Genomic DNA, 23,408 nt, shown 5'->3' with positions numbered 1-23,408 from the left:
GGACAGGATTTGCCCTTTCTTTACCCCATGACCAATGCTCTAGTCTGATTTCACAGACATCATTTTAAAAATTTCAAGTTGCATTGTCTGATGGTGAAGGAGACAAGGAGACTATTGGCCCTTAATATACCTTCTGTGACTGTGCATAGATCTGTTGGATATGTTCCAATAAATAAAATATTGCCTGTTAAGTGAAGAAAGGCTATTCCTTCTAATCAGTGTCAATTTCCTTTGTGGAGCTCCTTCTGAACTGTAGCATATTTGCTACATAAAACATCTGAAAAGTTTTTATGAGGTAGAATATGATGAATCTTTGGAAATCAGTTCCTCTGTGCATTACATACACAAGGTGAAAACATCCTCATGCATTAGATGGGTTTTGGAGATGAATTGTACTGTCTTTCTAAGATATCTTTTACTGATATTATTTCCAGTATTCTAAAAAAAAAAAAAAGTAAAAATAGAAACCTTATATAAATATAAGGCAGTCATTTCTCATTTTTTTCCATTTTTAGCAAATACTGAGATATATACAGAGAGCGTTTTACTAAATTTTGGCTGAAATTAAGTAGAAAAGGGGAGGGGAAATGTTTCAGATCTTGTAAATTTCAGTTGAGGAACAGTAATACTTTATGCATATGTGAAAAGCTACCTTAAAAAAAAAAAATCACATTTGTATCTGTCAGTCAGAAGTCATGTTCTGCCTAATCACGATGTCAAACTGCTGTCTGAAAAGATGTGTGATTGACTGCGCAGTCAAGATATAACACATCTACCTGTAACAGGGTTTCTCATGGACAGTATACCAGTTCAGTGCATGTTGTATAAACTAGCATCTTTGCTGTATTTAAACACATTTGTTCCTTTATTGGTCAAAGACTGGCTAATGAAACCAGAAGTCATGAGAAAAGGCCAGTTTCCAAGCTATCTAAAGGTCATTATAGTTCACTATGGCAAGTTTCCTTGGGCACTGACAAAGTAATACTTAAGAACACAAGTTTCAAAAGAATCACAAGTGGTTATATTAATTTTAGTCTCACTGTGAAAGGTGGTACTATATAGTTGTCTTCCTTTCTCTTTTTTTTCACCTGTTTCACTCATTTTATTATTTTTTTTCTTAATTTGCATTCCTGTAGAACTGATTTGTGTTAAAATTCCCAGCATAACCATAGCCTCTTTTTACTGTTAGATCAAAACAAGAAGTTAAAGGCATACCCCAAAGAGCATACAGTTTACTGTAACACAGGATCAAGTCTTGTGGAATAGGGGGAAATCACAGTGGGTATGAGATAAGTACAGCCTCGTTGCTGAATTTCCTTTTTGAATACTTTTAATTGTTCTCATAGCAGCAGCTGTTCATCTCCTTCTGTAATAGTCGAACTCATTTCAACTCAATTTGCTTGCATGCTCTGTTCTTACATATGTGACAAAAAGAGGGCTAAATTTCCCATTGCTGTGGTTGTTGACAAAGGAAGCCCATTGTACTTGAAAACAGCTGAATTATTATCTCTTTCAGTGCACAATACAATGTCACCACCATGTCACACCAGCAGTGTAAATGCTTGGAAAGTACCAAAAGCAATAACATCTAGAGGAGAACCACTTGTCTGAATGCTTGTCTTTTGAATGCCCATGGGGAACAGTAACTAAAATTCCTAGAAATAGCTTTAAAAGTATTAAAGACTAACAGATTTCAGTTCTCATGTGCATGGAGTTTCACCGTCTGATCTTACTGCTTCATCTGTGCAAAAGCAGTTGTTAAATGAAGGAATGAAGAGCAATTCTTTCTTTTTTCTTTTATTTTTTTTTCTTTTCCTTTTCTTTTTTTCCTCTTCTTTTTTTCCTCCTTACAAAGCAAGTGCAGAGTTCATTAAACATACCTAGTAAGCCTGTGCACTTCGCTGCTAGAGTCCCAAGAAGGACCTTGATCCTTGGCCATGATTTTAGTGTGTGTTTCATGAGTACAGAATCAGATATGGTCCAGTCAAATGTATAGCTGCAGGTAAAGTGTCCAGGAATGCCTTATCACCCATATCCATGTGTATCGACTCTCTGAGGCTCTGTTTGTTTTCAGACACTTGTAAGGTTGATTTATAACCTTCCTGGCACCCTTCCTTCACTCTCTTTCTACTACCAGCCTCATAATCTTTCATTCCCAGCTTCGTTCCATGGCACTAATCACAGTCTACCATATAACCTAGAGCATATTTTATTCCTGCTGTGGCTTCCTCCTTTTTAATTCCTGCTTTGCTGTCTGTGCAGTGGTTACTTTGATAATGTTCACGTGCTTCATAACTAGAAGATCTTGGGGTCTTCCCTCTTCCGCAGCTCGCAGCCTTCCCTGTATAACATAGTGATGGTCACACATTATTGTTTTAATCACAGTAAACATAGTGTTCCACTGCAGTACTTAGCTTGTATTAGGTGCAGTGATATACTTGAGTATACTCAAGAGGAAAAAAAAGCCAACAAACAGTTCTGGTCTTCAGCCTTCATTTACCCAATCGGCCTATTGACTCCGCTGAACAAGTTGCACATGTTTTTGACCTTTGCCATCTCCTTCAGTAGCTACTACATATTGCTGGGCTTTGTTCTTTTATTCCTTCCATCCTAGCCATATTCTTTTTTCTTTTTTTCTCTTATCTGTTTTCTTATTACTTTCCATTATATCCCTCCCTTGTATCTATCCTTCACAGTTCTCTTCAGATTCTCTTCTTGGGTCTGAAATTGCTATCCCTCTCCAGTTAAATTTGCTGTTCTCAGTGTGCTGGCAGCAAAGTGAAATGTGATGAAAACCTGATCTCTGAAGGGTTCTTTGCTGGCATATCACAGATCAGATTTTTAGTAATTTTTACTTTGCTTCCAGCACACTAATTGAATACAGCAGAGCAGAACAGCAGGGGACAGAAGAAGAAGACACTGAGTCCTGACAAAGGCTTTCTCTAGGGGTAGGTGTTCAATTAGCATCTCTTATTAGACAGCAAGCACTAACTACCCACAGACAATGAAGCAGTACATCATTCACAGATAGAAAACCAGTTAATATGTACATCTGTGGATATTCAGGAAAGTGCTGAAATCCCGGGCGAAGTTGTGGGCCAGGTTGCCTATTTAAAACATTGGTATTTTAATATATACCACCAAGTACCAACTTAGAAGAGACTATGAGCACATGAATTGTACCTAAATAAAATTCAATGTGTAGATTTAATCTTTATTTATTATTTATTACCACCATTAGGGTGCTTCTTGTGACCCTATGAGATCTGGTAAATGATACTGGCTTTTTTTTTTTTTTTTTCTGGGTTGTTTTGTTTTTTGTTTTGTTTTTTGTTTTTTTTTTTTTTTTGTAGATTGCTTTATAAGCAATTTGCTGTGTTACTTTTCCATGTAAACAATTGTAGTAATTGCCAGTGAAAGGCTAAGGAGTTAAGAACAAATGCAGAGAAATATTACAATCCCAAATGAGAGCAATTATAAACAGAAGAAAACTGGCCGTTGAAAATTAAAATGGACATAAGTTGACTGTGAAGCTGATTTTTAGGACACTTTCTATTTTAGGATTGTGCTTCTGTCGTACAAATATTTCAACATCTGTATGTAGACAAATCTAAGGTGCATATCACTAGATCAGTGAGTCGCACAGTATTAAGGTTTTTCAAAGAACTGAAAAGAGAGAGAGCAGGTAGATATATGCTTGTTTCTACACTACAGAAAGGTCAGATATCTTGAGTTCCTGTGCATTTACTCTTATATGCTTATTTTCATTGATTGCTTATTTATTTATTGTTTGGGGTATCGTACTGAGGAAATTCTGCTCTTTGGAGGTGCAAACAGGAAAGAAGATAACAGCTGTTGGATTTCATGAGTGTGCTCCTAGAATCTGGATTATACTTCAGCTTTTGTTTGCTTAATTGTTTTGGTTGGGTTTTTGTTTGTTTGTGGTCTTTATCCTCTGTCTTGTGTTCTGGGGATTTATTACGTATTAATAGCAATCTCTGATTTGTGGAATACCCTTGGACTTTCTCCTTCCTAAGCTGTCAGTATATATTTATTTTACAGATTAAGATGCAGCAAAACATTAGGTACCCTCTTAAAATTACATAGCTGCCTAGATGCCTTGCTAAATGCAGTAGTTTAAAATAAACCTATGCCACTGTGATTTACTACATAAATTCTTCTATTCACACACCTTAATATGGCAGACTCTTATGCCAAAGCAGAATTCCTAGGGACCAGTCATGTAACTGGCGGGAGTTCCCCTTAGGCAGTCCTAGTTTGAGATGATATGAATGACTACATATTTGGAAACTATCTCCTGTATGTTATCCTGATCCTTCCAAATACATGTTATGCATGGTGCAATCTGCACTGTTCATGGTAAGCCAAGCAGGTCACTATTAAAGGTGTCTTCTCAACCTGGGGGTTGCAATAACATTTCTCCCTTACTAGAACTACGATCAGGGTGAGCTGCAGCAAAAGCCTCTGCCTTGTCATTCAGGCTTTTACTCTTGATGTAGTTACCTGGTCTTAATTTGTAGCCTCTGTAGTCCACAATAAATTACTTTTTTCCATATATTTCTAAAGTTCAGTTCAAGTATCCCTCCCAATCTTGACAGCAAGAACTAAATGATAAAATGGGTGTCTAGACATTGCTATATTGCTTTTCTTAGAATTTAACAGTCTTTGGTCTAGATGCCCTATAAATTATTGAGATGAGCTAACTCTGTGAATTAGTACTGCTTCCAATTTTTTAAGTGGAGCAGAATGACTGCTGTAAAAGGTACCCAAGGTTTGTGATGTTTCCTTGTTGTATAGTAAAATAGATTAACATTTGGGGCTTATACGCTATTAGAGTCAAATTGCTGCTTTAAAGACAGTTCATGATTGCAATGTCTTATTAAAGTACTGCGATTCGGTTTGTGTTTCTGCTGGCCTCTTTCCTGCTGCTGCAGTTTAACTGATAGATGTTTTAAAAGCCCATTACTTTGCATATTTTTGTTCCAGTTGTTTAATTTCTTATATATATATATGTATTAAAGCATGCTGTAATGCAGGAAAATGGGACAGAGAAAATCTCCAGTCTAGTGGCCACTAAAAATTCATAGGTATTTGTTTCCAGCTCTCCAACGTATTGTGTGCCCTTGGTCAAGTTGATTAGCCTCTGTGCAAAATGGAGATAGTAAACAGCATTTAGCAGTCATAGGTAAAACTATATAAATGTAGTAAGTTAAGTTCTGCAGAGTGTTCTGGGATCTTTGATAGGTAGATAGTATATATGTACTGAATTGGGCAGAGGAGAAAAATGGTTGGAGCAAAAGGCTACTGCTGAACAAAGTGGAAAAAAAAAAAGGAACAATGTGAGGTAAAGAGAACAGAGAGGCTGGGAGAGGAGTGAGATGGTAGAAACAGTTGGGATCAGTTGGAGGTCATTAATTATAAAATACATGGATCCTCTTCAGAGTTAATAGGGCAAAACTGGAACAGTAGGATAAAAGGCTTTGTCTAGCTACATCTGAACTGATAAATCCAAAGACATTTTACAGGCTATGCTGATCAGCTTTCCTCAAAGTTGAAGGAAAATATCAGTGAAAAAATGTATGAAAATCAGAAAGGAAACATTTTTTTCCAAGTCATACTCTATGTCCTTCATTAAGGGCTACAAGTTATCCTTGTAAAAAAAAAAAAAAGAAAAAGACCCAAAAGTGAAGGAGAACATGATTCTGTAAGAAGTATGGGAGAGCTAAACTCTTATTTAAGAAGCATGTTTCAGAATGGAATATTCTGCTTGGGCTCAGGAAAAAAATTTCCTACTCCCTCCTGCAAAGAATCTTCTATTCACTACTTCAGGTATCTGGAATTGATTGATAAACATCAACTTAGCCATCTTTTTTTACATTCTTGTATCGTGGTTCTCGTGATGATTTGTAAATATTTCACACACCACTTTTGATGCATATGAGCACAATGTATTCTGAAATCATGTCTCAGTATCCAAATGCTGGTTTAAAATATTCTTGTTTGATGAAAAAAATAAATATTATTTTACTTTTATTTCCAGTTTCATTCTCCAATGTTTGAAAAATATGAGAAAACAAGCTGTAACCATTTGAGTGTTTTAATCAACCATAATTTAGATGGCTGTATGTTTTTGCATTTGCTGCAGCTGAACAAGATTTATCTCACTTTTTTGCTATCACAAAAAGCTTTTGATTTTCATATATGAGATTAACTAGAGATGTTGTAATTGATAACTGCCTGAGTGTAGAGTGAATGTGAGGAAAGAAAGTACAGAAAATGTCCCTTCTGAGGGGAACAGAAGGGCCCATTTGTTGACCGGATCCACCACACAGGGAGGTCTGCTGCCTGCCTGGGGCTCGGATTAGAGATGTTAAAAAGAAGCTCTCTGAACTGGTGCAGCCGTCTGACTACTACCCACTGCTGGTTTTTCAGGTTGGCAGTGACGAAATTATTACGAGGAATGTAAGGGCAATGAAGAGAGACTACAGGGCCCTGGGACGGCTGGTTAAAGGGTCTGGAGCGCAAGTGGTGTTTGCCTCCATACCTGTTGCAAGCGAGGGTGAAGGGATATATAAGAAGACTCTGCAGGTTAATGTATGGCTACGTGACTGGTGCCAAAGGCAGGGGTTTGGGTTTTTCAGTCACGGGCTGCTGTATGGGACACCTGGTTTGCTGGTGACAGGTGGGATACACCAGTCCCAGAGAAAAAAAAGGGTTTTGGGGCAGGAGTTAGCAGGGCTTATTGACAGGGCTTTAAACTAGTTAGGAAGGGGGGAGGGGATTTAACTGGGCCTGTTGGGGACAAGCCCAAGAGGAACATGCTAGGGATTGAAGGATGGCGGGCTAAGGAGGACTATCAATCTCTTGTTTCACTTGTGGGAAAGGATAGCTCTTTAGACCCTGTCCCGCAGGGGAAAAAGAGTACTAGGACTGGCTCCCTGAAATGCCTGTACACCAATGCACGCAGCATGGGGAATAAACAGGAGGAGTTAGAAGTCTGTGTGCGGGCTAAAGGTTATGATCTAGTGGCGATTACAGAGACATGGTGGGACAGTTCACATGACTGGAATGTGGTCATGGATGGCTATGTCCTTTTTAGGAAAGATAGGTCAGCGAAGCGAGGTGGTGGAGTTGCTCTTTACGTGAGAGAGCAACTAGAATGTATTGAGTTCTGTCCGGGGTCGGATGAGGAGCAAGTGGAATGTCTGTGGGTACGAATCAAGGGGCTGACTGGCACGGGTGATACAGTTGTGGGGGTCTATTACAGACCTCCTGATCAGCACGAAGGAGTTGATGAGGCTTTCTACAGGCAACTGGAAGTAGCCTCGCGACTACATGCCTTAGTCGTCGTGGGGGACTTTAATTACCCCGATATTTGCTGGAAGACTCACACAGCCAGTCATTCACAGTCTAGGAGGTTCCTCGAGTGCATTGATGATAATTTCTTAATGCAAATGGTGGACGTACCAACTAGGGGAGCAGCGCTGCTAGATTTAGTACTCGCCAACAAGGAGGGTTTGGTCGAAGTGGTGACGGTCAATGGCAGCCTTGGCTGCAGTGACCATGAGATGGTGGAGTTTAGGATCCTGTGTGGGAGGAATAGAATACCTAGCAAAGCCACAGTTCTGGATTTCCGAAGGGCCAACTTTGGCCTCTTCAGTCAACTGCTAAGGGAAGTCTCATGGGAAAGTGTACTAGGCGGTAAAGGGGCTCAAGATAGTTGGTTAGCATTCAAGGACCGCTTCTTCCAAGCTCAGGATCGGAGCGTCCCAATGAGTAGGAAGTCAAGTAAGGGATCTAGGAGACCGGCGTGGTTAAACAAGGAGCTGCTGGGCAAACTCAAGTGGAAAAGGAGAATCTATGGATTATGGAAGGAGGGGCTGGCCGCTTGGGAGGAATATAGGACAGTTGTTAGAGGATGTAGGGAGGCAATTAGGACAGCTAAGGCCTCCTTGGAACTCAATCTTGCTAGTCGGGTTAAAGACAATAGAAAGGGCTTCTTCAAATACATAGCAAATAAAACTAAAACAAGAGGCAATATAGGCCCACTGCTGAACGAAGTGGGTACCCTGGAGACAGAGGATATAAAGAAGGCAGAGGTGCTGAATGCCTTCTTTGCCTCTGTCTTTACTCCTGCAGACTCTCCCCGAGGGCCCCGGAGTTCTACAGCCCCAGAAGGAGTCAGGACAAAGGAGGAGTTTGCTTTGGTAGATGAGGATTGGGTTAGGGATCAGCTATGCAAACTGGACATCTGTAAATCGATGGGTCCGGATGGAATGCACCCACGGGTGCTGAGGGAGCTGGCGGAGGTCATTGCTAGGCCACTTTCCATCATCTTTGGTAAGTCGTGGGAAATGGGCGAGGTGCCTGAGGATTGGCGGATGGCAAAGGTCACACCAATCTATAAGAAGGGCAAGAAGGAGGACCCGGGTAATTATAGACCGGTCAGCCTTACCTCCATCCCTGGAAAGATGATGGAACAACTTATTCTTGACTCCATCACTAGGCATATCAAGGATGAGGGGGTCATTAAGAACAGCCAACATGGTTTTATGAGGGGGAAGTCATGTATGACCAACCTTATAGCCTTCTATGAGGAAGTGACTAGGTGGAGGGATGATGGTAGAGCGGTAGATGTGGTTTTTCTTGATTTCAGTAAGGCATTTGATACTGTCTCCCACAGCATCCTCATAGATAAGCTGAGGAAGTGTGGGCTTGACGATCAAGTAGTGAGGTGAATCGAGAACTGGTTGAAAGGAAGAAGGCAGAGAGTTGTGGTCAATGGCGCAGAATCTAGCTGGAGGTCTGTGACTAGTGGAGTTCCTCAGGGGTCGGTGCTGGGACCGGTGCTGTTTAATATTTTCATCAATGACCTGGATGAGGGAACTGAGTGCACCCTCAGCAAGTTTGCTGATGACACAAAACTGGGAGGAGTGGCTGACACACCAGAGGACTGTGCTGCCATTCAGCGAGACCTGGACAGGCTGGAGAGTTGGGCGGGGAGAAACTTGATGAAATTTAACAAGGGCAAGTGTAGAGTCTTGCATCTGGGGAAGAACAACCCCATGTACCACTACAGGTTGGGGGTTGACGTGCTGGAAAGTAGTGAAGGGGAAAGGGACCTGGGGGTCCTGGTGGATAGGAGGATGACCATGAGCCAGCAATGTGCTCTTGTGGCCAAGAAGGCAAATGGCATCTTAGGGTGCATTAGAAAGGGAGTGGTTAGTAGGTCAAGAGAGGTTCTCCTCCCCCTCTACTCAGCCTTGGTGAGGCCGCATCTGGAATATTGCGTCCAGTTCTGGGCCCCTCTGTTCAAGAAGGACAGGGAATTGCTTGAAGGAGTCCAGCGCAGAGCCACAAAGATGATTAAGGGAGTGGAACATCTCCCTTATGAGGAGAGGCTGAGGGAGCTGGGTCTCTTTAGCTTGCAAAAGAGGAGACTGAGGGGTGACCTCATCAATGTTTACAAATATGTGAAGGGTAGGTGTCAGGATGATGGAGCTAGGCTTTTTTCAGTGATATCCAGTGATAGGACAAGGGGCAATGGGTGTAAACTGGAACATAGGAAGTTCCACGTTAACATCAGGAAGAACTTCTTTACTGTAAGAGTGACAGAGCACTGGAACAGGCTGCCCAGGGGGGTTGTGGAGTCTCCTACACTGGAGATATTCAAGGCCCGCCTGGACAAGTTCCTGTGTGATGTACTGTAGGTTACCCTGCTCTTGCAGGGGGGTTGGACTAGATGATCTTTTTAGGTCCCTTCCAACCCTTGGGATTCTGTGATTCTGTGATTCTGTGAAAATAAAGCTGTTTTTCTATAGGAAAGTATATATACAATGTTAAACCAGGTAAGAAGCTTAGTGACAAAACATTTGTAGTTGCAGTATTTAACAGAAAATAATGTATGGTGTTCTGAAGCACTAATAAGTTGAACAGTCTTAAACTGGGCTGTGCTGATCAGGAGCACAGACTTCTATATATTTATTTAACTAATAATTTTAAGTCCATTGCAAGTTTCTCGTTCTTACAAAACAGTGGAGAACACTGGTGGGTAGCTTGGTGTCATGTTCACATAACCTCTGCTTGCCTGCAACACCTCAGGTCTGTTTGTATGAAAAGCCCTTGGACAGACTCCAGTTGTTCTCCAGTTCAGATGGTATTACCCATGAAAGCAATTCTACCTTGTGCTGAGCACTGTCAGTTCCTGTTAACTTCAGTTTAAGTGAAGGGGCACAGCCCTTCTTAGGAGATGCAAACTCGTGTCAGCCCAGATTCTTAAGATGAAATTCAGTTCTTTGCAGAAGGTCTGCACAAAGCCTATGTATCATTTAAGTGCCACTTAATTCTTTATAATGGAGCTTGGAGTGGATTTGAAGAATCTGATAGGCTTTTTGCTGTCTTGTCTGCAGAGGGCTGGATTTCACCCCTGGTGAATATACGCAGTAAAAAGGCAACTATACCGCCTCAGGAAATACAGTGTATTCCTTTGCTTTGGCTAGTGTAACTCAGTTTCAATTGCTGATAGAAATTCTTTGATACTATGCTGATAAAACCATTGTATACTTTGCTCACTCCCTGTGCTATATATTTAGCTTCACTGTGCTACTCTGCTGTAATGGACAAACTGAAAAGTGAAAATGCAAAAAGAGATGTAATCCCGTTGACATGAGCATGGCCCCCCTTTTGCGACTGTGACTGCCCATGTGTGACTGAGCAGTGTGACTGGATAGACAGCTCATACCCTAGTGTAAGGGTGCCTGGCTGGCCTGCTTGTGGCAAATGGCTTGGAAAGCAGGGCCTGGGGAGGTAGGGATGGGAGAGCCTGTGTGTTTGTGCAGCTTGTGAGACAAAGCAGGACCAGGAGGAAGAGGTGGATAAAACAACTGTGAAGATCTGTGGCAGGTGAGAGACCTGGGGAAGAGGGGTCTGTTTTATGTTACTGGTATTGATCCTGCACTGCTGCTGGTGGTGTGTCATTAATAAATTAATAAACCATATTGATACTGATTTGCTTTAAGCCATGTAGGCTGAGTAGTTTTTCCCCCCAGAAGTAGTTGTTCCAATTCTCAAGGCCTAAATGCATGAGGTAGTCTATACACTTAACACAGAAACGTTTTAGACTTCGTCTCCTGTAAAATACTCGTGTGTTCTAAAGTTGTGTGGATATCGCCAATACCCAGAGCTCAGACTCCATATATTTGTAATATTGCCAATAGCTGCATTCTGAGATAACAACCAAGCAAATACTGAGTAATTCACAGAGGAGGGAAATATTTTTGTAAAGATTAGTTCAAATTATGTTACCAGGAAAACCTCCCACCTGAAATAGTAAAGGCAATCTAGCACATATTTTTTATTTTAACCAACTATTCAGTCTTTCAGTGATCCTTCACACTGTTGAAACATTGCTAGAAATAGCCGTTTTGACCTGTGAATTGCAAAATATACACCTCCAAATGGATGAGGCTTCAGGTTAACATTTTTACTGAGCTTTTTTCTGTAAAACCTGCAGCTGGATGCACGCCTTCACTCAGAAGGGATGAGGCTATTACCTGTTACAAATAAGATGTTAGCCTCAAAAACTGATATGATCAGTTTCTCTGTAGAGGAGTACCTATGGACCCCAAGCAAATTCCGGATTTCTGTATATTATGTGCTATAAAAGCTTAGTGGATTTGCTTCAAAAAATTTTAGTTACGAAAATTGTCTGGGAATCATTCCTCCAGTGAGATATATATACATATATCTTGGCTAATGAACAGTGCAAATTCCTATGTTGACATTTGGGAGCTAAAGGGCTTTTCATATTGAAAACCTTAATAGGAATTTCAGACTGAGCTTCCACTGAAAGAAATCAGTGTTTGTTAAATTCCTGGAGCTTACCAACAATTGTATCAGGACTGAGGACACAGGTTGTTTCATGTCAAAATATTGGAAAGGATTTTATTAAAAGACTAAATTACTCTTCTATTTCTTGCCATGAACTGATGGCATTGGGAATTGTATTCCAATGCCAGTTCTAGACGGCGGAAGTTGGAGACATAGGGCATCTGAATCACACGTTCAGGTGAGAATAAAAAGCTGCAGCTACCAGTGGCTATAAATACCTGCTTTTAAGCTCTGCGGACCCAAAGTTAATTTGGAGCATCATAAGCTTCTCATACGTTTATGTTGCTAAGTATTTCTCCTGTAGTTCTCTTTTTGTTGGGCTCATGGTGGTTGAAGATATACTGCATGTATTGGTGTCAAGCATCAACATAGAGGAAGACAGTCTGTGTTCCCATCTGTGGAACTTGTTCTGCCCTTTAATCCTAGGATACTTGCGTACAAATTGAGGTGGTGAAGATTTCTCATAGTCTAGCCCAGAACTGCTGACATGATCTCTGAAGGAACTGAGTATCATTTTCTGTGGACAGCAACTTACCAACTGAAGATGAATTGTTTGAGGGACCTTACCTTGTTTAGCATGAATATATGACATCATACAAGTGAATGCATCTCTGTATATGTACTTTATAATATCCCAAACACCTCATCTTATAATTTTGCCTACAGGGGGTGTGTGAAAGACTAACGAAATATTAGATATTAGTCATATTGCTTACTATTCTTTGAGAAGAATCCTAGATGTTATGGAGGTGAACTCAAAAGATAATCCATAAAGAAGTCTACAGGAATTAAAGCCCCCTTCCTCTCTACCTTGAATAAACAATCTCCCTACAGCTCATCTACATCTGCTTTAATGCAGTCAGAGCTCTATTGTGCCAAGAGTACTTGCAGTGTGTGACCTTGGGGAAATTTTGCAGATCCAGCTTACCAGAGGCGCAAGCATTAAGAGGAACTACAAAACACACAACAAACTACCTATCAGACAATTAGGGACCTTCCTGTCTGGACTTCCTTTCCCTTGCAGTTATAGGATAAAAGGGTATTTGTACCAGTCTTTCCCCTATGCTCACTGTCTGCTACCTCGTAATTTCCCAGCCTTTACTTCATTTACACCAGTCCTTTTTATGTTCCTAGTTCTTGCCCCTTTCTATCCCCTACCATTGCAAGTATCACAGAGTTCCATAATTCTTGTCATTTTGTTGACCACCTCTAACTGTTTATTATATTTTTAATCTCTCCACTGTGTGTCTCATGTCTATTTACACTGTAAGCACTTTGGGAGAAGGAGTGTCTGACCAGGTTTATAGTCTAACACAAAGGATTAAGTTGTTAGCCACCCTGACAATATTTCCATGACTATAAGGAGCATGGAATTAGAAAATTAGCTAACTTTATGTTTTGATTTACCACTCTCCTTTGGGCTATTGTTGGGTTTTAAGTTCTATTTGTATTATGAAATTTGTTGGCGCAGCAGGTATTATGAATAATTTTGTAAATTGCCTAGGGCTGTCTGCATCATAACCTGTGGCTGCATTATCAGATGATGAAAATAGACAAGGCAAATGAGAAAGTGTTTAGAGATAAGTGAAATATGAATTCTCTTGCCAATTGTTTTTGGTTGTGTTTGTTTTTTTTTTTTCTTTTCTGTTCCATAGCACGAATTATCAAAACAAAACAGTGGTGTGAAATGCTTCCATGTTTAGAAGGAGAAGGCTGTGATTTGCTAATCAATAAATCAGGCTGGACCTGTACACAACCAGGAGGACGGATAAAGACAACCACGGTAGGTTACTTCTCTGTTCTATATTTCTTCAGTTTCTCATTCACTTCAGTTTACTGAAAAACAAGGAGTGAGATTTCTAATTGTTTTGTGGCACAGATAGGTTAAGTCTGTTGCCTTATAATTAAGCTATGTACCCAACTGTGCATACTGAAATACACAGCAGTGTTATCTCAAAGGCAAGAAAAATGTGTAATTCCTACAGTTACTAAGGGTGAAAATTATATCAGGGTTTTCTTAAAAGGAGCCAGTGGTTTAACTAGTATTTGTATTCAGCCTGAAGACAGAGTCTTGTTGCTTTGCTATACAAGAATTTTCTTATGCTGAGGAAGTGTAGGGTATAAAACTGAACACATGGTCTAGAAGGGTGAAAAGAAAGCTTTCAATGGGAATTGGAGAGAAAGTATTTTTGCTATTCCAACTGTACTAGAAAAGCAAGATGCACAGGCAGATCTTTAGTTTTCAGTGAGACAGTCAGTGAGACGCATAGAAAACATATGAAGAGATCCATTCTTTCATCTTTCTTTTGGTCCTGGTTTGTTGATAAACCCCTCAACTCTCTGATTTGGTTTCTTGGGACATGTGCTTGAAGTGTAGCTAAGGATATATATGACAGTAATAGTTTCTAGGGCCTGTAATATATCAAACAGATTTCTAGAAAATGTTCTCAAATGCCAACAACTCTGATATAAAAATGGAAAAAAAATCTGCAGAAGTATAATGGAGCAATTTTCTGATAGTTTGCTAGACCTCTTGAATGATTTTTTTCCCATTTTCTTTCTTTCTTTTTTTTTTTTTTTAAGATTTACATGGAGCTTGAATGTAATTTAAATGAGTGCAATTTAAAGAATATTTAGGATATTTAGGCTTAAAAGTACTTACCAGTGAGGACTAAATTAAGGCCCATCATCTACTGCACAATTTCTCTGTCTGAGCAGGAGACAGACACCAGTACAAAACCTTTTATTGTTTTAGAATGCCTATATTTTGGAAAATTAACATGTTTTTCACTTTTAAGAAATGAATGAAGATTTGATAGTGCTTTATGAGATACCTACAAAACAAACTTTATGAATTGTGACCACTGTTTTGATGCTCCTGTATTTACCAGACATAATACTCTTTATGGACAGGGCTATAAAACTTAACGCAGTCTCTGAGGTCTTACTAAGCATTGTTTGCCTGTAGATCTTTTGCATTCAAGTTATGAAAGAGTGTCATAAAAAAACAAAGGAAGGAAATAAGTTTTTGAAACATTAATGCAAACTTACAAGGGCAAGGAGACCTAATACAGTAACTTTGTCATACTTGAAATATTATCCTAAATCTCTTTAACTCAGGGGTATTTTCTATACCCAAGGTAAACAGAAAACCCATGTACTGTGACACATTGCCAGCTGTCATTGTAGTTCTTTATTTGATGTTTCGTGCTAATAGCATGACTGAGTAATGCAAAGAAAGCAGAGATCTTCAGTATCTATCTTTAATAGAGTGATTCAGATATCCTTTCGTTGGATATCTGACTCTGAACTCTCACTTGTTTGCATAGCTCTTTAATGCTACTGACATGAATGGAGTGATTCATGAATTTGATTAACGTAAATGAAATCATGCCCCATCGGTAAAATTAAGGCCATGGCAAGTGTAATATTGTAAAACAGACTCTCCCCCACACAGAGATATCATTGTCATTGGTGAGGAGAGAGTCTGCCAGAGAGCCAACTGTAGAACAGCTCTGAGCATAAGCCCTCATCTAACATCAAGCAGTCTTCAACAGTTGGTATCACACATGCAGACACACAACAAACACACAGTACTTTTCAGTCAAGCCAGACTAGCATCTCAGAATACTTAAAGAAGCACTGAATGCAGAAGGGGAAGGGGGGGGGGGGGGGGGGGGGGGCGCAGGGTGGGGGGAAAAATCGGAAAAAGGAACCTAAGAAACCCCAATTACTGAAATATTAAGAATAAAAAGTATATGTTCATTTGCTCTTTAGCCACTTTGATGAAGAGTAAGCTTTGGACAATGGTAATTAATATGTTTGGAAACTACATCTTAGGATGACTCTATGAAGTGTATGTGATTAAAAGAAAAGGATTTTTGCAACAGAAACACCAAGACACGTGCTTACTGTATCAGTACTCTTAGGTCAACAGCTGCTATTTCTATTTCTGCTCTTAATCAACACACCTGAGTTGCCAAGCCCATCATGGCATCTAAGTGCAACAGGAAGAATTTCCTGCTGGGAAGGTCCAGGAAAATGGCCAGCAGGTAGTATAGCAAAATAAATGTCCAAACATATTGTATTAATTATTATATATGAAATATCTGTTATGAAGTAGAAATAATTCTTGACCACATCTCCGGTGACAGCTAGATTAGGTCCTTAATGTTTTAACTAGCATTTTCATTAACACACATTGTTTTGCAGGCCTTTCCTGCTAACAGTAGTTTATATTTTGAAGATACTTGGCAGCAGGTCTTGCGTTATCAAGTCATGGTAGATCATATAGCAGAGATACCACTGTTTGGTAAATGCTGAGACAATAATTTGCCACCCATACTAAAGCCAGAGCAGTACGTAACTCTGATGGACTAAGACTAGCTGTTGTGGTAATACCAGTTTTCACACTGATTCCAGGAGGTTACCTAGAATTGTAACTTTTTAAGTAGTGTGTTTACAAGTAGCACGTGGCAAGGTAGGACTAGTGGAGGTCTTACGCAGAACATGAGTTCCTTTTCACATAAGAATATACTTTAGGACTCACAGTTATATATGCTTCTACCCCCAAAAAAAGGGAAGAAATATGATTCATTTTCTATAGATGAGTTTAATATTTAGCATGTTTTCTATGAAAAAAACAAGCAAACAGTGAATGAAAATTCCCATAGCTCCAAAGCAAAAGTACAATTTCTGTAAATAGCTTGGGAAGCATTGCTGCTACGTTATGCTTTCTGTCAAAATTGTGCAGACTTTCTATCCAGAAACAGTTTTTTTCACTGCCTGTCACTTTTTATGATCACCTCTGGAAAAAATGCAACCAAATCAGAATTATCGCCTCACGTGGGCAGCAGTGGTTTATATTCATTTTGTGCTCACTTTGCACAGCTATAAATGACTACACAAGGTGCAAGGCAAAGGAAAATCAGGCTCAAAGTATACTCTAAGTGGATCTGGATGTCACTTCTGCCCTGTCATCCTTTCTACAAGGTGTGAATGAACCAAAGATTTTTCATCTGCTAAGAGGCTTTTAGAATTGAGGACTGACCAGGCTAACTGCCAACCTATGTATTAAGCAGCTGACTGTCGATACAAGGAAACAGTATGGCACCTTGTAAAAGAGGATAGCAAGAGAATATTACACAATTGTTATCACTTTCAACAGACTAAGTACCTTCGTATAACAAATGTCTCTATAGTCACTTTAAAATCACCCAACTTAAGAATTTCTTCTTTTGCAGTTCATATTGCTCTTTCAATTCTTTATAAAAAGTGATATGATTTTAAAAACAGTATGTAGGTTCAATAGTGCAGCAGATATGCCTTTAAAAAAAAAAAAGATATTGCTGAAGGGCTTGTCCATTTTATATTTCAGGTATAAAATTTGCCAGCATATAGGTGGGAATATACATAATGTATTGGATTTACAGGGGAGATTAATTTTAGCGCCAAAGTGTATATATGTTGTCAATGAGCCATCACTACCTAATTGTTACTTAATTAATTCCTTCTTCTACATGATGTGACTTCAATGCATGGAGCTAAGCCGAACATTTGTGTGCCAGTTCCTCAGTAGCTAACCTTTTAAAACCTTTGTGATTTTACTGCTAAATTAGCTGAAGTGGGAAATTAAGGAGTATGAAGAAGCTAAGAGAAAGCTCACAGTGGATAAAAGGCGTAATTACTCTGACATGGAGCTCAGTGCTTAGCTAGTGAAATTTATTAAGGATCTAGCTTCACCAAGGGATGTGACTTTTTTAATAGAGTTTACTTACACACAGAGCAACTTAGCATTCTTCAGCATTAATATAAATGACATGGTGGCTGGATTGGAAAGGTAATTTGTTCCTTACCTTGAAAAATACAATAGCTTTTTTTTATTGGCTGCAATTTAAATCAAGATTTTTCTGCAGAGCTTTATCATACGTGTATGTATGATAAAGGTAATTCAGATAAACAGTAGTGGTTTGCTTTCATCACTTACTTACAAGCAATGTGTTCTCACTCATCCCATTGCATTCAAAATAAAAAAGAAATACATATATGTTACATATTTGTAACATACTTGAGAATGTACTTTTTTTAGACTGAAGACCAGATGGAAATGTCCTGAGGCCATGGTCTAGTGGTCTGAGCTTGGGACTGGGAGCCAGAAACTCCTGAGCTCTAATCCCAGCTGTGACAGTGACTCCCTCTGTGGCCTTGGGTAAGTCACTGAACCTCTCTGCCTCAGTTTCCCCAGCAGTAAAAATAAGATTAACAATATTTAGCTACCTACCTTAGTGAGTCTAGGAGTACTGAGTTAACATTTTAAGAGGTTTAGAAATTCAGAGTAAATTAAAAATAAAAATATTGTTATTTATAAATGTCCTCACTGGTGATATTTATGTTGTTGTTAGATACTCATATAAGCTTGGCATTCCTCTACTTAGTTTCACCTACATTTCAGCTCTGAGTGTTTCTAAATGCGCATTTCACATCTCCACAGGTCAGCTGATTTTATTTGGTTAAGCTAGTTTTCGATGTTTTCTGACATTCCACTAATTCTAGTTCTGTGTCGTTCCAGGACACAATACCACCAAAGTAAGCTTTCAGACAGCACCAAATTAGAGCAGTAGAAAGATGCAGGCATGCATGCATGCAATGCCAAATTAAGTTTCCTCCTTCACCTTTGTCAGAAGTGGTCAATTTATGAAACAGATGCATTAAATCTACTTGTCAGCAGTTCATCTACTGAGTTCCTTCACTGTCCTAACTGTAAGAGGAACACTACATACAGACCAAGACTAAAAAGGGTATTTTGCAGGAGGCTGGTGTATCCCTTCACTCCAGTCCAAAGAATAGCTTTTAGAAACAAGCAGGAAGTCATGATCCTGAATTTTCTGTCATTCATAGCCAAGATTGTTGAAGAATCAGAACCTTTGGCTTTATTTAAGTTATGGCACCAGCCATGCATCCTTGCTTCAAAGTCCACACACATGCACAACTGTGAGTCCCAATGTCTTCTCTGTCTTCTCTTTTTCTGTGTGGCCCTCTTCATGATGGCATGCCTGCCACTGCATTGTGAGAGATCTAACTAGCAGCAGAAAGGGCTTTCACAAATACTCACCTGACAAAATAGAGCATTAAGTCAGCCTGATTCTCTAGCATATCATCCTCAGCCATCCTCATTCTGAATTTCTTGTTGGATTTCTAGAAGTCTGGTTGAAGAAAATCACTATCTTTATTGTCACTAAGAACCACCTGTATTCTTTAACTCTTGCTGTTATCCAGTTAGAACTTGCTGAGCTCTGAGACCACTCCTTCATCTAGCACTATGCATTATGGAGTCCTCAAAAACTAACTCAGGTCTCAATAAGGTTGTCCTGAAATTGCTATTTAAATAAAGCTTTCTGAGACCACTAACATAATTGGAAGCTAGCCTGTAATACCTTTTATGTCTTAAAACATTAAATGTTCTATCTTCAAGTTGAGAATGGGTAGAGCATGAACACCTTTTACAGAATATCCTCTGCAGATATTTTAAGAACAAAAAGTCATGATATTTGGCTGTGTGACTGTACATATGAACTACCGGAACTAGGTCACTCATACTTAACATCTCATTGTAATGTAACTAACTGCATATCTACAGGATCCGTCTTAGTCATGGTCCAGTGCTTTAACTGAATCTTCTATTATTACAGTATTAATCTGATACTCTTTTCAGTAGTACTAGCAAGAATTATGAGAGAAAATACCAGTTCTTGACATATCATAGCTATGTGTACACTCTATAGATTTGTAACTTAAGACCTAGATTCAAACTGTTTATTTCCATGGCTTTCAAGACATTTTTATACTCTGAGCAGTTTCTGTTGCTTTAATTACAAAAAGTATCATAATTTACAAATGGGTTAAAATCACTGAAGTACTGGAACTAGATTCATTTCTGATAATTTCCAAGCAAGTCAGCATGTGAGTTAGATGTCCTAAGTCTCAGAGGTTAGAAGTCATGTTTCTGCTTCTTATGTGGAAAAAGAGTAGTAGCTCGAGACAAGCTTACAAGTGGAGTGGTGGGATGGTCTTGGTGGCTTCATGTCTTAAGTCCTTCACACACTGAGGAAGCTAAATGGAAATTAAATCCTCATGAAACTGAAGAATCTAGAGTGGGGCCATGCTATTGCTTCATAATATGCAAGTTCTCTTGTGTATTAGTATTGCTTCAACTAGTAAATTCTTTTCAAAGCTGTGCACTCCTTTGTTGTACCAAAGTACTAAACCCGACCCATTCTATTCTCCGTTATCCTTATCAAAATACAGTTCTTTGTGGCAAGTAACTGATCTTCATCTTAAGAACCTGAACGTCCCCAAGTCCATGATACCTGATGAAATCCATTTGCAGGTCCTGAAGGAACTGGTGAATGGCAACATTAATTCTCATTCTTCATCTCCTAAACCAGACAATTTGGTACAGTGGTGCCCACACTGGCCATGTCTGCTTCACAATAGATTCACATTGTCTGAAGGTTCTGATTCCTTGTATTAATATGAGAAAATCAATTTTCATTTAATAAGTGATTGCAAAGAGAGACTATCTGAGGAAGCACCCCTGAAGATTACTTGTGCAGTTTCTTGGTTTGCTGTAAATAGTACAACACGCTGTAAGAAGTGATTCAGTAGATGCTATATGCCATGTAGTTGAACTGAAGGGGAGATTGTACATGTGGAAGAAAAAATATATTTGATAGTGCAAATGAGGAAGAAAGCTGGAAAAACAGCACAGAACTTGAATAGTTTAAATCATGCTTTTTATGGGCATGTAATGGAAAACTATGAGGTTGAAAACCGGTATGTCACATCAACGTGAAGAATTTAAAATGATGCTAAAATTATTACACACTCATTTCACACAGTGAGAATGTTCATGGTACAAGTGTTAGAAGATTAAGCTGTTGCGCATGCATATACATTTTGGTACATTTCCTTTTTTAAGAATACACCCAAAAACGTCTGTTAAAGCATAAAACCAAGCTAGAATTCTGGGGCTGAGCAAAACAAACAGTTACCCAAACAAGAATTAAGAAAATGAAATAGGTGTTATAGTCAGGGATTTTTATAATGTGTTTGACACATTACTTCTTAAAATCATACTTGAAAAGTAGTTCAGAATGGCCTGTCACGTTGAAAACTGCTGTTTCAACAAGGTACTGATGGAGGATCTGTGACCAGTGCATAATAACAGATAACAGGAGTGTATTGATCCAGGTCAAGGTGGCCTACGAAGTGACAGATTTGTGAAAGGCCTAATGTTGTTTTGCGAAGAATGGTTTCAAAAGCATAAAAGATGTTATGTTCACAAGTGTTATTGAAAATCTGTAGAAGGCAGCACATAATAGACCTTTCTGTTTTCCAGTATTCCCCTGCTATATTTTCTTTAGGCATCTGGAAAAGAGCTCCGATATTTAGCAGCATTATGTCTGCACACAGGTTTCATTACCTTGGGCGCAGACCTAAAGGGTAAGGTTTTCTGGTTTTCTATCTAGTTAATTCCTGCCTTTGAGACTTTGTTCTCACCTACTTCTCCTGTTCATTTGCATATGAACATGTTAGGGTATGCAGAAAGACACTTAAGTTTACAGTGTCCTGGCAAAGTGCTAGCCCAATGCTTGGGCTATTCCTGTGTCACTTTAGAGATTAGCAGTCTCATTACATGGCAGACAGGAGGTTGGAAGTGAATATAACTGTCTTGATCCAAATTAACTAGGCAAGGGTGTGGCGGTAAAATCAAACAGCAGAATATAGAGGACTAGGACTTTCTTTTCCACTGACAGTGCAGCTTCATGGTAGTCTAAACCAATCTAAATCCAGACTGTCCCAGGCCCATTTTTTCACACCCCACTCTGGCTATATATGCCTTATCCCCTATTTTGGGCACTAAGTTCTTGTGGAAATGTCTGAGATGCCAAACAGGCATTACTTTTTGCCAAGTTAGTTTTCAGCCGTATTGGCTTCGGGTTACAATACTGCAGGTAAACCCAGGATAACACAGATACAGAGCAATTTAAGTTATTTTAGGCCAAAATCTATAGCATATATCTGTCTTAATTATGTAGTTCCAATGCCTGTTGGGCCATCAACAACTCCTGCTGGGTATAGATACCTAGTTATTTTTTTTTTCAGATAACTTTGCTATTCTTCCCTATTTGCACGTACCAAAGAATTTTAACAGCTGCCTCTGAGGTGCAGGCAAAGCATATGAAATATAACCCTCATATGAAATACACTGACATATCCTACGTGAAGGGCATAAGATATTTGAAAGTCCATGTCCTAAAATATGGAGGATGCTGTTCTTTTCTGGAGTGGGGGTTCTCTACTCACTTCTATACTTCTAATATACTTCCCCATTTACACTGAAGTATTCATAAGGACATACATTGCAATTCTAAATATGTATGCTGTCCCTCTGTTAGTAATGTGGTGACAAATTGATTTCTGGAGAAGTATTTATTCCTACTGATGGACATCTCTAGGTACCGTAAAGAAATCTGGATGTCATCTAAGACTGAAAGATATTCCCTTAAGAACATAATTTTGGTGGTTGGAAAGGAAACAGGATATTGCTGTGGGAAAAATGTTTTGGAGACACAGTCCTGACACCTAGCTGGACATGTCATAATACACCCAAAAACAGCTTGCAGGGAGCCATTCTGACCAGTGAGTAATAAAAATAAAAGTGTGGGGGGAGCGTGGAGGAAGGAAGGTGCATGTTATCAATGAAAATTGTTTAATCTCTGTGAGTAGCTCAAAAGAAGTTGGTTGAGATCTGTGTCACTTAAGTGTGTTGTAAATTTTAGAGGCCAAATGCAAATAATAATTAAGAACCTAAATCTTGTGATAGGGGCCAAACTTTTTTCTTTCTGTTTAATACATGTAAGAGATAAGAGATGTATATCTCTTTCTTGGTCATGTTTGTGTGCAGGATACAGAGCTGTAGAGGTGACTTAGGCATGGTTTGAGCATTGGCAGCAGATTAAGAGTCCTCTGGGCACTCGGGCATATTTCTGGTGCTGAAACCCTTACTTCACATTGTGTAGAGTTTATTCGCTTTGCTTCTCAAACCAAAGTATATCTGAATACTTCTGGAACTTCTCCTCAGCTGTTTATGAATCTTCCTGTCCTGTTCTCTCTGTCCCTGAAATTATTTTACTTCAATTTGTGTTTGTTGGAAGGTTGGCAGCTGAAGTCTGATGTAAGTTAAGACTTAAATGGAATTTAAAAGGATACACATAAAGATTGAAAGATAATGTAAAAATCCCCAAAGGAGCTAAAATGTAACTGGTGATGACTCCTGTGAAAATGTAGGTAAAACGCATTCTAATCCCACAGGAAAATCAAAGAGCAACCAGACACATGTGAAATTGTCTGTGTAGAGTTGCATAAAGCACAAAAATTTATTGAATTAACTAAAATGTTGTCTAATAAGGGAGACAGATAGACAGATGAAGCCAGTA

At 39.2% G+C, this 23,408-nt stretch overlaps 1 protein-coding gene across 1 annotated transcript in view; it reads left to right on the top strand.

Moving 5' to 3' along the window:
- The window catches only part of TAFA5 (TAFA chemokine like family member 5), a 320,900-nt gene that overhangs the window by 232,370 nt on the left and 65,122 nt on the right, over positions 1 to 23,408 (top strand). Inside the window, exon 3 of the mRNA XM_065665021.1 lies at positions 13,566 to 13,693. Within this exon, the coding sequence (XP_065521093.1) occupies positions 13,566 to 13,693 (128 nt within the window). The remainder of the gene's footprint in view (positions 1 to 13,565; positions 13,694 to 23,408) is intronic.

The sequence above is a fragment of the Lathamus discolor genome, chromosome 1 (assembly GCF_037157495.1).
Source record: "Lathamus discolor isolate bLatDis1 chromosome 1, bLatDis1.hap1, whole genome shotgun sequence".
NCBI classification, from domain to species: Eukaryota; Metazoa; Chordata; class Aves; order Psittaciformes; family Psittacidae; genus Lathamus; species Lathamus discolor.
The sequence above is the reverse complement of the archived record's forward strand: the minus strand, read 5'-3'. Positions and strand labels throughout refer to the sequence as shown.